The 15,923-nt window shown below is 38.6% G+C and overlaps 1 protein-coding gene across 7 annotated transcripts in view; it reads right to left on the minus strand.

Annotated features, from left to right (window-relative positions):
• Positions 1-15,923, minus strand: part of MED23 (mediator complex subunit 23) — a 42,404-nt gene that overhangs the window by 18,269 nt on the left and 8,212 nt on the right. For 4 of the 7 annotated variants that reach the window (XM_074144389.1, XM_074144394.1, XM_074144392.1 and 1 more), the window contains exons 9-16: positions 14,648-14,760; positions 13,333-13,428; positions 5,868-6,068; positions 3,584-3,727; positions 1,982-2,127; positions 1,191-1,436; positions 875-1,017; positions 169-343 (exon numbers count right to left, since the gene is read on the minus strand). In XM_074144389.1, coding sequence (XP_074000490.1) covers positions 169-343; positions 875-1,017; positions 1,191-1,436; positions 1,982-2,127; positions 3,584-3,727; positions 5,868-6,068; positions 13,333-13,428; positions 14,648-14,760 — 1,264 coding nt within the window. Of the gene's footprint in view, positions 1-168; positions 344-874; positions 1,018-1,190; positions 1,437-1,981; positions 2,128-3,583; positions 3,728-5,867; positions 6,069-12,721; positions 12,740-13,332; positions 13,429-14,647; positions 14,761-15,923 lie in introns of all 7 variants that reach the window. The other 3 variants (XM_074144388.1, XM_074144391.1, XM_074144393.1) reach the window with 3 other exon arrangements.

Genomic DNA, 15,923 nt, shown 5'->3' on the forward strand with positions numbered 1-15,923 from the left:
GCTGAGTACTCCAGAGCTGGACACAGTGCTCCTGGTGGGGTCTCACCAGAGCAGACAGATAGAATCCCCTCCCTTGACCTGCTGCCCACGCTGCAGGGGAAGCAACTTTCCGCGTATGAATGAAGGAGCAATGTGACATTATGGTTAAATATGGTAACCATCACTCACCACAGGTGAAGCTGGTTCTGACTAGTTTGGGGCACAGCAGCCAGGGAATGGAGATGGCTGAGCAGCTGGACTCTGTAATGAGGCTGGATGTGATGCATCCGATAGCTGAACATTTCTAGTAGAGTGTGCAAAATTCCCCACGCGTGAGATTTGAAGACTGTTGGCAGGAGCTGACCTTATGAAGAAGAGTTTGTAAAGTAAGTTTTCCAAGAGATAACACTTTAAAATACAACTACAGAGTCCACTGGTTATATTTAGCTGCAAATCAGATTTGAAAATTGCCTTATTTCCAAAGAGCGCGTGTGCAAGAGCTGTCTGAAGATGCTGAAAATGTCTAGCGCTCAATAATCTTTCGAATGAACATATACAGCAGACACGCAAATTATTTTAATGAGTGCAATTAAGTATCATTTGCATTTAATTAAGTAACTTTGCTTATGATTTTCCACTGAGCCTATTTTTGCAAAATGCAGTGTATCTAGGAAAGCACTGACCGTACCAGTGATGGCATGAAGAGACAGCAGCACACTCATCTGAAATTTACTGCAGCACCACTGCAGTTTCTTTTATTAAAATGACTTATACATGTATTCAACCTGCTGCATCATTAGATTTTTTTCAGTTTTCCTATGGTCTCTAGTTGCCACTAAAAGAAAATACCAGTGACCAAAAGGAAAGGGTTAAAAAGAAAGGTTTTCTTTCTTACTGATAAAGCCTTTGATGCCCAAGGACTCTATTTCCATGTAAACCAACAGGCGGCTATAGGTTTCCACAAGAGCAGGAGCCAAGGCCACACTGGATTTCGCATGAGCCAACTTGATTACCCGTGTAGCTATGCTATGGATCAGACTGAGGAAAGAGAGAAAGGATTTCTCAATCAAAAACAAGAACTTGAAAGTTCACAAATTTATTAATAAACAGATCTATACGTGACACGTCCAGACATAGGAAAGCTCTCCTGACGATAACTAGTTAGAGAAAGAGTTACAGGTTGAAAATAAGAAGCTGGGTGCATACTGTACCTCATTTTGGCATGAACTGTGAGTGAGTCCAAGAGGTTCATTGGCAAGGGGGTAATAGAGCCCGAAGCCATGCAATTAGTCCCTGGAAGAGGTATCCTCATGTTGCCGTTTCCATAAATAGTCTCTACCAGTACGCCCATTGGCAAAGTGAAACACTCCGAATTGGTTGAATAAGCATTGCACAACAAGGCAATCTTATAGTCATTCATCTGCAAGCTTTTATTCCTTAAACTCTGTTGCAAAAACCTGCGTGCCAAAGAGATTCGACGTTAAGTAGGAAGAAACAAGCAGAAGAGTAGACACGCATTCCAGGATTACAGCCACAATAACCCATCAAAAATCCACTGTAAAATAGCAGAAAACCCAAACCATTTATTACTTGCATCACATCAGAACGACTGCATCTTATGCCACAGTTTCACTGTGTTATGATTTACCTGTATTGGAGAAACACCTCAGGACAACAATACACTAAAAATCACCTTGCCAAACAAAACTTAACCCGGTGTACTGCTTACCCACACTTTCCAAACCACAGCATAATAAAACAGTCGCTTCACTTTCAGATTCTAAATCAGTAAAAAAAGATTTACTGATGTAACGTATTATTTCTGTTAGCTGTATGATAACAGAGTATTTTGACTTTGAGCTTGCTCTTAGTCCTGCTTCGTTCCTTTGATAACCCTTAAAGAGCAGCCCATCACGCAACACATTCTGAACACAGACTTGGAGCTTCCTATTCCATTATGTCTCGAGACAAATCAAAACACAACAAAAGCCCCAAAACTCACTCATGGTGGAGTTTAAGAGAATGAGGAATGGGAATCTGTAACTTGGAGTTGTCGCTATGAGCCTTCCGATTCAGATGGATCCAAATGCAGGTCATTGCAAAAGCGTGAGTCGACTGGGGTTTGTTGATATCAGGTACAGGAATACACTAAAGAAAGAACACAGAATGTGACATATTGCAGGTATTAATGTACAGAAAACCAAGTTAGACAGACAGCATTCATAATGTAATTTTTTTTTTTTTTTTTCTGACTTGCAACACCATAAGCAACATTTTTCGAGAACGGGTTCTACCCTCAATTTTAAATCCAGAGCTCTGGAAAAGACCCAGACCTCAGTAATTATGCTGAAAAGATCCCAAATCAAACAAACAATCCAAAGAGCTCAGCAAATGGAAGTCCATGCTTAAGAGTATACAAATTCAAGACACAGTTACAAAGCATATACTTTTACCCTCAGACCAACACTTATACATTATTCAGAAACTAGTTACGGTATGTGTTTCCATAGTAGGTACTCAGTGGCTCACCAGTATTTTCTGAAAAATCTAATTTCTCTACTGCCAGCATTATATTTAAAGACTAATCCACTTTCTATGAAAAGGAACGGACACACCCCAAAATTGTAAAGGTTTTGGCTACAAACTTAGGCATGTTACTCCCATTGGAAAAGGCGCTCTGGTGCTCTCCTTTTGCCGACGTCCACATTTCTTTCCCTTTGGTACAGTTACTGCCCAAGCGAAAGAGCAGCAACACGTAATCACGGTGACAGTAAGACAGATCCTCTTAAGAGCAACAGCTGTAGACAACATTTAAACTGCTTGGGAAATTGAATCCTCAGAAATGCCCTACTCCCACAGACACTTTAAACAAGGGTAACTCAGAGCCCATCGCTACAGGAAATAGTCCCACCACTCTCCCCGTAATCTGTGCTGACAAAAGCAATCGCGATCTCATGGAGCAAATTGTACGGAAGGATTTCTGTGGGTCAAAACTAATTTAAGAGGGGGAAAAATTGCTACCTATCAGCTTGGTACACCACATGTGTGTTAGCGTATCTACTGGCCCCAAACAGAAGGCGCTATGATAAGACAATGCAGTCAGGACTTGATGCTCACAATGCTGTCACGATGGAAGTTGAAGAACTTCCCTAATTATCCCTTCCCTTGAACCTTAATTCTAGAGGAATATACAAAGCACAACCAGGATTTGATTTGCTACCACAGAATGAATTTAAATAACTATTAATGCAAAACAAATATAAAGTGTCTTGTTCAGTTCTTTGCACCTGAAAGCGTCTCTCAGTGTATTATTCTGTTGCAGCCCAGATGCAACAATAAAACTCCTATTATTCCTTAATGGTATCCTCAGTACCTTAAGAAACTCCTCAAAATCTTAGTCAAACCAAAGTCAAGGAAGAGATGACTTAATAGAAGTCTTTTTTGGCCCTAAGAACACTGCACAAACGTGGTTAGGAAACCCTGAAAATTTTCATTTAATTAGGAAACTGCTGTAACAGTGACTCAAGAATGATAGTAATAATGATATACAAAAGCCTCAAGCGGAATTAAAAATAAAACTTTTCATTTCAGCAAGAAGACTTACTTCTTTCTCAGGATACAGGAGGTCAAAAAGCTTCATGACTGGGAGGAAGTCAGCCAGCGCGTTCTTCTGGATGCTGCCCGAGATGAACTGGAGCAGCACCCACATCAGATGGTCTCTCCCTTTAATGAGACCACGACCTGCCAACTGTCAAAAACACTCAGTAACAGACAAATACTGCAGGCAGAAGAAAAATCACTGCAAAGATTCCTACCAAAGCAGAAGGGCAGGACTAAAACGGCTCCAGCAGAGACTACTGGGAATTTTTTAGTGGGGCTTAGGTAGAAAGTACATCGTGTTTTGAGAAAGAGAGCAAACAGGTACATTAGTGGTAACACAAACTCTGGGAAGGCCACAACAATTAATGGTTAACAGTATTTAGCTCTTGAGGATCACTATTTTGAAAAATTAGCAACTCTTAACATATTGGACTTAGAACGTCACTTTGTAGCCCTGTAGCCAAGTACGGCCATCGCCAGCAGCAGGCCACAGTTTTATAAAGAAAATCTCTGAACCAGAAGAAATTGGGCTGCCTCATCTGGACCCGTCTGGATTTCTTTTTTTGTTGTTTAACTTCTTTATCTGTAATAGCAATTCTCTAATAACCAATGCTCCACTCTTAACCTCTACTCTCATCTAGCTTGCCATTGTGTTGTATTGTGCCTATTGTTTCAATGACTCATTAACAGTAATTAAAGGAATGCAACCTTGGTAAAACTCCTTTCAGGGATACCAAAGGGAGCAGAGAACTAGAATCCACCACGAGTAAAGCATACATAGTGAATTCTCATGTAACATGGAACTGTGGATGAATGAAGATGGAGCAAAGCGCAGTGCACAGAATCGCAAAATGATACAGGGTTGGAAGGGACCTCTGGAGATCATCCAGTCCAACCCCCTGCCAGAGCAGGTCCACCCAGAGCAGGTCCCACAGGAACGTGTCCAGGCAGGGTTTGGAATGTCTCCAGAGAAGGAGACTCCACCACCTCTCTGGGCAGCCTCTTCCAGGGCTCTGCCACCCTCACACGAAGGAAGTTCCTCCTCATGTTTAGATGGAACTTCTTATGTTCAAGTGTGTGCCCGTTCCCTCTTGTCCTGTCCCTGGGCACCACTGAAAAAAGACTGGCCCCATCCTCTTGACACCCACCCTTGAAGTATTTATAAGCATTGATCAGATCCCCCCTCAGCCTTCTCTTCTCCAGACTAAACAGACCCAAGTCCCTCAGTCTTTCCTCATCAGAGAGATGCTCCAGGCCCCTCATCATCTTTGTAGCCCTCTGCTGTACCCTCTCCAGCAGTTCCCTGCCCTTCTTGAACTGGGGAGCCCAGAACTGGTCCCAGTGCTCCAGATGGGGCCTCCCCAGGGCAGAGCAGAGGGGGAGGATGACCTCCCTCCACCTGCTGGTCACACTCTTCCTGATGCACCCCAGGATGCCATTGGCCTTCTTGGCCACAAGGGCACATTGATGGCTCATGGTCATCCTGTTGTCCACCAGGACTCCCAGGTCTTTTTCCTCAGAGCTGCTCTCCAGCAGGTCAGAAACTGTATCTAAATAGCCCCAAGCTAATCCTATAGTGAGCAGAAAGTACATCCCTTTCCTACCTCAACATCACACTCTCTCCGCAAAGAGCTCAGGATGTTGCTGACTTACTGTAACCCCTCCTCTCCTTTCCCGTGGAGGACCGGCATCACCACTCTGAGAATTCAGAGAGGCACTGAGCAGCAGAGAAAAGGATAAATACTAGAAAGTGCATCAGTTTTAACATAATTATTAGAAAGTAATAATAACTTTGGACTGTAATTGCCACTGTCACTGTAGTTGGACAAATGATCTTTAATTAGATTGCTTCAATTAGATTGATTAGACAAATAAAAGGCAAGTTCTTGCATCCATTTACATGACATGTTTCTTCAGCTCACAAACTGAGCAGGGCGTTCGCTCTGTCTGAAGCTCGGCTGTAAATCGGATGCAAGAGCACAGTACTCGGGTCTTCTGAATTGGGGCAGTTCAGCTCCTTATTCCAGTTACATCTTGAATCCAAATGTAACGCAACAGCCTGTAACTGAATTCCCTAAAATACACCGAGCTCACAGCAACGTCACTTGAGAATTCGACTGACTTCTACAGAGCACAATGATCAAAACTTTAATTCTTACACATATGGTGCTTTTTTCACAGGTGAACGACCTTTTTTTTCTTACTCGTTTTGTTTTTGTTGGTTTTTTTTTTTTTTTTTTTTTTTAAAAAACCTGTCTTACCACATGGGAGCGACACAAACAATTTACCTTTTGATGGAGCGACAGGACCATATGAGGAAAACTTGCAAACTGAAAGAGCACAAAGAAAATGAGCTGGCTGGAGAGATGCTGCCACAGAAGCTGACTGGTTCCACCATCATCAAACTTCTCCTCAGTCTCAGACCGTTCCATGGCATACACCACCAGGTCCACCAGCTGGTCCTCCAGCACAGGGCAGCGCTGTTTGTGCTGTAAGGCAGAGATCAGATACAGTATTCCAAAAGCCTTGCCATTAACTTTCAGAACTTGCACAGTCGCAGTTACAGCATTTTGACAGAAGGCTGGGAAGCGTGAAATGAAGTCTGAACTTCAAGTTAAGGATAAGCCAGTGTATTAAAGCTGCACTATGTTACAGGTTGACCATGATTTTGGCCTTTTATCACACGTTACACAATTCCCTACTTAGTTCCAAAACAGAGCTCATCAATGCACAAATAACATCTGGGGAGGAGGTGGGATTTGCTCATGTTTTGTAATAAATTCATGCAGAATGTTATTTCTCTGATCTGGCATTCCTGGAAAACAAAGTCCCCACACTGGTAGGGGTTTCTTTTCTTTGTTTTGAGGGTTTCTGTTGTTGCTTTTTATCTTCCTTTCCCTCTTTTCTCCTTTAAGTCCATTTCAAAAGCAGGGATCACCATAAAGAAAAAGATACATCAATTATACCACCAAACCCAGAGGAAACATCCCAACACACGATACAGGTGTTTGATGACTATTCTCTTTTTCACTCTCGTTCTGGGCTCACCTACAACCAGCAGCAGATTTAACATCTGGTTAATACCCCTATAATTAGGCGCCGTCCTACTGACACAGCACCACCTGGTACAAGACGAGATCAAAGAGACTTTAAAATTAATCTGATAAAAGCGGTTTGTTCGATATACTATGAATAGAACCAAAATTACACCTCATAATGGTGTGCTCTTTAGATGTGAGCTTTTAGATTGCCACGACCTCCACAGTGAGCTACGCAAACACAGAAATAATTTAAAATACACACATTCCCCCGTGACTTTTAATAATGATTTCGGATACACGTTATTAGAGATGTATGTAAAGCAGGCCCAGTACCTGTAGTTTGGAACTCAGATTCTAAATCTTCAATTTAAGACCATCAACTATAATGCCACGTATCACGAGTTCTTTAGTGCAACAACCTTTTATTACCCTGCATTGATACAGTTACACTCCTACAAAGTACTAGTACTAAGGACAAAAAGTGCTGTTCTAGTACTTCAGAAATAATCTAATCTCTCTTTGTTTCATTAAAATCTCTATTCAGGAATGGTCACTTTTTTTTTATTCTCTTTTTTTTCCCCCCCAAACCTGATGCCTGTAACGTAATGCAGCCTTAAATAAAACATTATTACTTTAATGATACAAAAGAAAAGGAACTGAGCTGCTCAAAGACTAACCATGAAAACGCAGTATCCCTTTCTAGAGGCAAAAAGAGGTACGTAAAAAGGTTTAAAAAAAGATCGCCCGAATACTCATAAAACATTTTAGGGATGCCTTAGATGAGTTCTTTGACTTACTAGTCAGGCAGCCTACAAAATAAAAACAACCCTTTCAGTTAATAAAGAAAGAAAATAATAAAAGGAAAGAGAGATGCTGAAAGGAGATGCTTGTTCTACCTTCATCGATGGTAGTCTTTTGCCATGAAAAAAACAAACAAAAGAAAGATTCTCTTCAATTCAAAATCAAATGCAAGAATGGGAAAAGTTGACAAAATACAGTGAACAGCATCCCCTGTTGCATGCTCTTGGCCAGCTCGAAACTGCAGAAAGCTACAATTCCAGTTTTTCCTGAAGCATGCTGAACACAAACCTCTAACTACCACAGAAAGCATCCCTCCCAGTTCCACCTCCTCCTCCAGTACACAACGCCAGTACCACCCATCCACCACGTTACAGCTTTACGGCACCAGTTGAGAAGAGACTTTGGGGGTTGGTTTTTTTTGTGGTTTGGGTTAGTTTGTTCTTTTGTTGTTTTTTTTTTTTTTTTTTTTTCCCCCCTCCCAAAGCAACTAATTATGAAGCAGAGCAGGGTGCAACAGACAACACTACAGACTAGTTTATAATCCAGCATGCAAAACTACGACCGACAGGGCTTGAAATTTAAGAGTTGGCTAAGCACTGGGTTAATGTCCAAAAGCCTAATCGTGTTAGGCTATATTAATTTAGAATTAAAAAGTTATTCAAAGAATACAACAGGAAAATATTATTGTTAAAAAAAGAAAGCCAGAATTTCCAGTAGGAATTTGCGCTATTCTGAATAATTCTAAGATTCAGGGGAAAAAAATTAGGAACCGGGAAATTAAGAAAACAAATTCAAATTCACTCTTTTATTCTGAAAAATCATGCTTTTATCGCTTTAAGAGTATTTTTCAATAAGTAATATAGCAGTACTTCATTTTCTATCTTCATTCATTTAATTTTCTGGCAATTTTTTTTTTTAATGTATTTTCAGTGAATATACATTTTTTGCACAAATTTTGCGTCTATAGTTTTGGAACACTCAGAAATAAAATACTGTGCTGCCTAAGAATTTGCAGGATTGGGGCCTTGTTTTATTAATCGCTCATAACTTAAAGAACATCTCAGTATATACTGAGACGAATAAAAATATAGGCGAGAGCTGATTTCGCTCACAAATAAGTAGGAACTCATGTTTTGGTATGGCTTAAACAAAAGAAAAGCAATCCCCCCAAAGCCCCAACCACTGCTTTCGACTATAAATGGAAAAATAAAGCATTTAAAACCGCTGTGGTTATTTTCCTAAAGAGAAAATTATTAAATTTTTTATGATTTGGTTCTATAAATACATACTCTCCACTTTGCCCTGAAAAGACCCGATAAATACATAATATTATTGAAAACATTATTAAAACATAGAGAAATATTGCTGGGGGGAAGCGCTACCAGGACAACTTGACACTACAATTTCTAGATCCTAAAAAGCAGCCCTCTGATGGCCTAGGGGTACTTTTTTTTCAGCAGATAAAAGCTTTAATTGGGTTTGAGCTTTTTTTTTTTGGTTGGTTGGGGTGTGGATTTTAATTTCTTTTTTTTGAGAGGTGGGCAGACAGTATTAAAAATGTTCCCTAAAAGAGAAGTATTTTAAGAAGTCAGTAAGGCCAGCTGCAAGGTATTACAGTTTTTGAGTATTTTAAGCAAGTAACATTTAGCTCAAAAATATTTAATAAAAATCTACACTTAAGAACTGGATTGAGAAGATCAAACCGCAGAGGCCAAGATCCCTGCAAGAGTTAATGGTGTCTCCAAAAGTCCAATTCAAAATGTGTAAGTTAAACATCTGAAGCAGTTAATACAAGACAAAACTATAGCTCCCCCCTCACTTCCATTTTCCAAAATTGTATGCTACCAAGAGACAAAACCTTAAAGCTTTTTGTTTATATTATGCCTGATTCTATTTCTACAAAGTTCAGTGGGCACTCGCAGGTCTTCCTCATGAAAAAAAAGGGATGTTTCAACATAGAAGTTGCACTCAAGTGTTCTCAACGCACACTCGTATGATCAGAAATATAAAAAAAATAATCACACCCCTTAAATTAAGGACTCTGCCAGGTTAACACTAATAATATTGGATAGTAAGTTCCCAGCATCAACCTACAATATTTTAAAAATAAAAGGGAAAGTCAATTTTTTTAATATTGCATTATGTCATTCCTTTCACTTAATGATTCTGTTTGCACAATGCATGGACAGGCAGGAAATAAATAACATCTTCCCCAAGCAAACTGCTCTGGTTTGTAGGTAGGAGAGAATAAAACTACACTGTCACCTGAACAGAGGACGGCATAGATAACTTCCTGCTCAAAGCTGCAGATCACCACTGGTTTATAAAAGGTGACCAGCCAAATATACTATTTAACGAGCAAAAGCATCAATACAACAGCTGCTAAGTAAAAGATTGTATAAAATTATAGAAACAAGTCAGCTGAAAATTACCTCCTCTTCCAAATACTTCCCAACACAGAGAAATTAGTTTAACAAATTTTTTTCACTATTTAGAGGACTGCAATACAATCCTGGCCACAATTATGGAAATAAAAATGGCATTTTATTCTTGAAACAAGTCTGTACGTCCAGAGAAGGCAAAGGTATAAACCAAAACGTTCAGAGTGACTTCATGTCCTTAAGACATTATTAAAGCTCCGTTTTAAGAACCATCTGTAGGATCCCTAAACTGAATCTTAATTTGGCATCAGTGTATTAAGACATTTTGAACCATTAATAATTTTTCCAGAATGTAGATTGTTACACACCTCAACAAATTTTTTAAAAGATAATTAAGTATCAGGAGTATCACCCCAGCTAACGGCAGAATATAAATTGACATAGAATCATAGAATCATTTAGGTTGGAAAAGATCCTTAAGATCAGCGAGTCCAACTGTAAAGCATGAAAACATACATGATAAAATGCAATTTAAATCTCTCCAGGTTTACAAGAGAAGGTACCGTCCCACACAGAAGTACACAGTAGCAAAAAATAAAAATACCCAGACTCCAACAGAAGGAAGATTTTGAAGTCCATATTATTACATCTGGACTTAAAGCCATATAGTTAAAAAGGTAGTAGAAAACCTCATCCCACAACAAAACCCCCCAGCAAAACTTAGATGCCTGAAATGAACAAGTGAATCTAGAAACATATCAAATTTTACCTTCATTTTTCTCTCTGCAAGGTTAACAGGACAGCTGGATTTGTATCTTTTTTTTTTTTATGTGTTTTTTACAAAACACAACTCGGAGATGGCTTGAGTAAACAGTTTTCTAACACAGATCTGCTTAGTTAAGATCGAACCAGAAAATGTCATTGTTCCATCTTCAAGAACATTTGAGAACTAGGACAAGTTTGGCTGAACCATACCTAGTTTGTGATGCCAAAAGATTCAAATGAAGGCTCCAATCCTGCAACTGGATCTGTGTAAATAGTTGACAGGGCATACAAGCAGCTTCACAGAAATAATTAATGATCATAAATAAATAATGATCATTGCTTTGAGGTCTTTCTGTATTTTCTTTGGAAACAAACTTGGCACTAGTTGCATTTCTAAGTGTCTTCTATTATACTGAAAATTCATTTCTGCAGGTTAGTTCAGTTCTAATAACAAAATACAAAATTATCAGCCATTTTACTGCAAGCATCGATACAGTTACACAACTTCTAAAAAGCATGCTACTATCTTTTTGTCAGGTGGCTATATTAACAAATTCAACTATTACACAAAGTTATTTTCTATCTAAAAGCGAGTGGAGTTTTAACGTTTTCCACAGTTTTAAACCGAGTACATTGATTTTTAAAAGGAACGTTATTTCCTGCGCTATCCCACTACCGCCACCCTGCTCTATACTGGTATGTTTAACTCACAAGTTTTCAACAGCCCAAACATCTTTATGCTGGTGTAATTGCAACAGCGCAGCTATAGTTCATGTTCTGTCAGCATTTCCTTCATAAGTTACGTTCTTCAAGTTTGTTCCTTGGCCATAAAAATTCACACCAGGTTGAAACTTTGTGTAGGAATTCCTATACTAGCAAACAACTTTTAAGAAGCGTATTCCAATATATTTCATTACTTCGTTTAAATTTTCTTTGATTATTTTTAGAGGATGGTAAAGTGGGGGTTAAAACCCAGCATTTTTACATTTAACATCAATGTTTTTTTTTTTTGACCTGAAGGCACGGGTCAAAAGTTACAAGAACAAAATGGGTTCGATATATTTTTTTGGTCTAGATCTTCTATTATTTACCAGCTGCAAGGTGCACAGAGGAATAGTTTGGCTTATTAACTGAATGTAGACACAGAAATAGACACAGAATACAAATACTGCTCATTTTAACACTAAACCCAGCAGCTCGTTTCCAAGGATTAATATTTCAGCTGCCTTAAATCTCAAATTGTTGTATACAACACAGCACTGTTTGCCAAGATGTAGGAATCTCCGCATTCAAAAACCATTGTCCCAGTCCAGAAAGAGCACTGGTGTATTCCACTTACAATGGGAAATATACACAAGGTTTCAGGATCAGGTAAATTTTATAGTCAAGTTACAAATCTGAAAAAAGTTTCTTAAATGGAAACACTGACACAACCTTCACTATAGTATTGCAAACAGCAACGCTATTTTATAAATCTTAAACAACCGTTTTTAAAATAGGTGTGGAATTTTTTATTGTAACAAGGGATCAACTGTAAATATAATACCCATAATTTGAAATTTCAAGCAGAAATCCACTTGGTTGATTTGCTCAGGCGTTTATTTATTTATTTATTTAAACCAGGAGTCAAATTTTAAGGAACTACTTTGCACGTGGTTTTCTGTACTACTTTTCTTTCACCTAGTTTGGAGAATATTACAGTTGCTTGTTGGGAAGTTTGTTACAGAGGCTTCCTAATGATAAGAAAATTCTGCTAGTAAAACTTTTTTTTTCTTAAGCAATAATGTATTTATGGCTTCATAATTTTACAATCAAGTGCAGCGGATGTTTTTCCACCGGTATAAGGAAAGAAATTTTGAACTAAGAATCTCTCCTCATCTGAAAATTCCAGCAGACAAAGTAAAAGTTGTTACGACTGATTAGGGAAACGGCAGCAGTCCATTCCAACCATTATAGAACCAAAGGACCACCGACTGTCAGCTTTACGCTACATCTCTCGTTATCTCTAGAGATTCGTTGTGAGAATTTCCCCTGGGCTAATGGTCCTGCCAATTTCAAGCCCTGACTGTACACGTATTCTCTAACTGGAATCAGTGGCTACAAAGCGGCCAGCGTATCGTTAGTCACAATACAACAGTAAGGTTGTGAACATACCTGAGCAATGTTCAAGGTCTAGAGCATTGGAGGATGGGCAGGACAAGACAGGACAGAACAAAAATAAAGGAAGAAAAAAAGAAAAGACAAAACAGTGACTATGAGGCCAGCCTCAAGGATCCCCCAGTCAGACTAAGCCCTCCCATTCTAAGGTATCAAAAGAAAAAATGTAACAAAACAACCCCCAGCTTTTCACTATTCTACTACTATAACATGCCAATATAACAGAGTACAACAGCGCTTGAAAAACTAAAGACAGGAACAATGACCATTTTTATTGTTTGAGCTAGCAGTCTCCTACTGTCTGTCAAAGGTGTACTTGAGGCTGGCCTTATAGGAAAAAAAAGCAATGCAAAAAAAAAAATCATATTTTAAATCTCTACTTTTCAATTTAACATTCGTAAAGCAATATACAAATGATAGGAACAACAGTGTCCAATTAACCTAATATGATCTCATAAAAAAAAAAAGAAAAATAAAAAAATAAAAATAAGAAATTCACTCTCTGGACCTAAACTGTTTTGCTTAGTTAGCTATAGCAAAGAAAAGAGAAAAAGAATAGTGCAGATTCTATGCAGAATTAAATCACGTGTCACAGCATAGTACAGTACCTGCTTATTCAGACCTAGCATATTGCAGACCATATCCCTTGAATACGGCTGTTCCAGCACATATCTCAACAGAGCAGTCTGTGGCTCAAACAGATCCTTAAAAACAAAAAAGCAATCACATACAAACATATATTGCCTCGAGGTTGTTTAATACCGAGTTTATGTTTAATCGAGTTAAAGAATGTAAAAATGAGTGTTTAATTTATGCAGATACTTATTATCTGGCAAATCTTTTTGCTCTCTGATACCCAAAAGAAAGGAGGAAATAATCACAACTCTTAAGGAGTGACAGGTTTTACAGAGACCAAGTAGAAGGGCAATAAAAGGATGGCACACACTTCTCGAAACAGCCTTTAAATACCGGGGACCATCAACAACTCAAAGGAAGCCAGGTAAGACAAACGAGGAAGAACATGCCCCAAATCCATAAAAATCATGAGTAGCACAAAAAAAAAAAGGAGATATGGAACAACTGCTCACTGCATCTTCCAACAGCTGAATCGCTTTAAAGAAAAATTGTTATCTGAAGCTCACTTCAAAACAAACAGAGGGAGCTGGTTCCTTACACAACATGAAGTTGAAACGTGGAACTCCTTGTCAAAGGCATGTTGGGATGCTGAAATTTGACACGGGCTGAAGAGGAGACTGGACAAATATTTGGAAGAGGAAGGTTTACCAAATATATAGAATCCCAATCTGTCTCAGAAACCCCCCAAAATGCTAAGGGCTATAGAGTGTAAACGCTATGTGTGTTGTTAGATATAATACTATCTTTATATCCTTCCTTAGACACCTAGGGTAAGAGGAATGGGATGCTGGACAACGTGGATTTTTGCCCTGATCCTTTACAGTTCTTAAACTCTTTCAGTACACCACTATTTCTCACTCAGAGTTTTAAGCTTAAATAAGCTAACTTGTATTTAAGTTCGAATTGTAAAATTACCTTTCCTCTGGAATAACAAAGAACACAGAAAAGAAGAAATTACTTTCCCATTTTCTTTCACCTCCCCACTGCTAAACTAATTTTTCAATCAATTCTCTACTCTCGCTTGCCCTCTCTCACACATGCACGAAGGACATGAGACATCTCTTGTTCTTCAGCATCCTGGGCAGCAGCTACACCACACACTACTTCAAAGCTCCTCCACATATAGCTTGAAATCAGTGAAAAATCAGTGAAAACATCTACATCTTCAATGTTAGCCCAGCTGGAACAATCAGATATTCACAACTGAAATTATTTCCCCCCTCTTAATGATATAAAAGCTGAGTATTTATTGAATAGAACATGTTTAAGAAGCTTAATAAGGCATACCTTATCGTATGGTAAGAGACCTTTCAAAGGAAAACGAAGGGTTGTAGGATCCAGCTTCCAAGAGTTACACATGGCACCTGAGTTATTTACCACAGGAAGAAGACTACAGCGACCTACGTGCAACGAAACATAAATTCTAAAAGAGTGAAACTGGCATCAGCCACTTTTATGCTCTCCATATATTTCTACTGTTTAAAGCTTTTTACCACAGGATTGCTGCAGGCTGATTTTATTTTTCTAACCGATTTTCAACTAATAAAATATCTAAGGAGTAAAAACTCCATTTGTTCAGATTGGGTATCCCGAAAATAAAAGTATTTGCAAATATTATATCCAAAAGTGCCCTTTCAGATTACCAAAAGGCTGATCCAGTGTCATTGCTTGACTTAGGGATTTAATTTTAGTACATATTTTCACAAAGAAAGTGATAATACTAGTTTAAGTTTACAATCTAGTCTTTCAGATTTCTTCCATTCACCCTGTAAGACAAACGGAGGGCAGGATTCTGTTCAGGAAATGAGGCAAATACAAGCATCCAATTAGTCAACAGAGATCTAGGCAATTCAGTCAGTGTAGGCAGATGGAATTCAGCTGATCACCTATGAACAGCTTTTTGTAGGGTAGATGCAGACCTATGAGTCACTGTAGATTTGACACCTAGGATTTATTTCACTTGCTTAAACACAGGCACCTGAATTGAGCCCCTAAAACACCTGTATCTCAACATCTCAATTTAGGTGCCTCAACTTTGACCTAAATCTCACTTGTCAGTTCAAATTCCATGACTTCTATTGTCCAGACTGGCCAGACTATCATCAGATAAAACAAGCAGTAAATAAATATCTCTTTTTCTCCTTCAACCATGTCTATACGGGCCATTTACACATACAAGACTTGTAAAAATCAGTGTGTGATCCCTGTGAGTCACATGCATAAAAGCTATGCCACACATTTCAACCAAGAATAGAATAACAGAAGAATAACTACATGATTCCAAAACACAAAATGCTTTGGTGCATTACGGATGAATTTCTATTCTGAATCTCTGCACTGAAGCAGCTCAGTTGCAATAAACCTTGCTCAGTTCCAAGATATAACATAGCTGTTATTAAGCTATTTAATTCCCAAGGCAAACAGAAGACATTTTTATCTTTTTGAAGAAAAATGCAACAGGCATCAAAACTAAAATAGCCAAATTTTAATATTCAGATTTCTAGCAATAAAAAAAAGACAATTTTTTTTTTATTTCACAGAAGAGGACAGGCAGTACTCATCT

The sequence above is a fragment of the Numenius arquata genome, chromosome 2 (genome assembly GCF_964106895.1).
Source record: "Numenius arquata chromosome 2, bNumArq3.hap1.1, whole genome shotgun sequence".
In the NCBI taxonomy this organism is placed as follows: Eukaryota; Metazoa; Chordata; class Aves; order Charadriiformes; family Scolopacidae; genus Numenius; species Numenius arquata.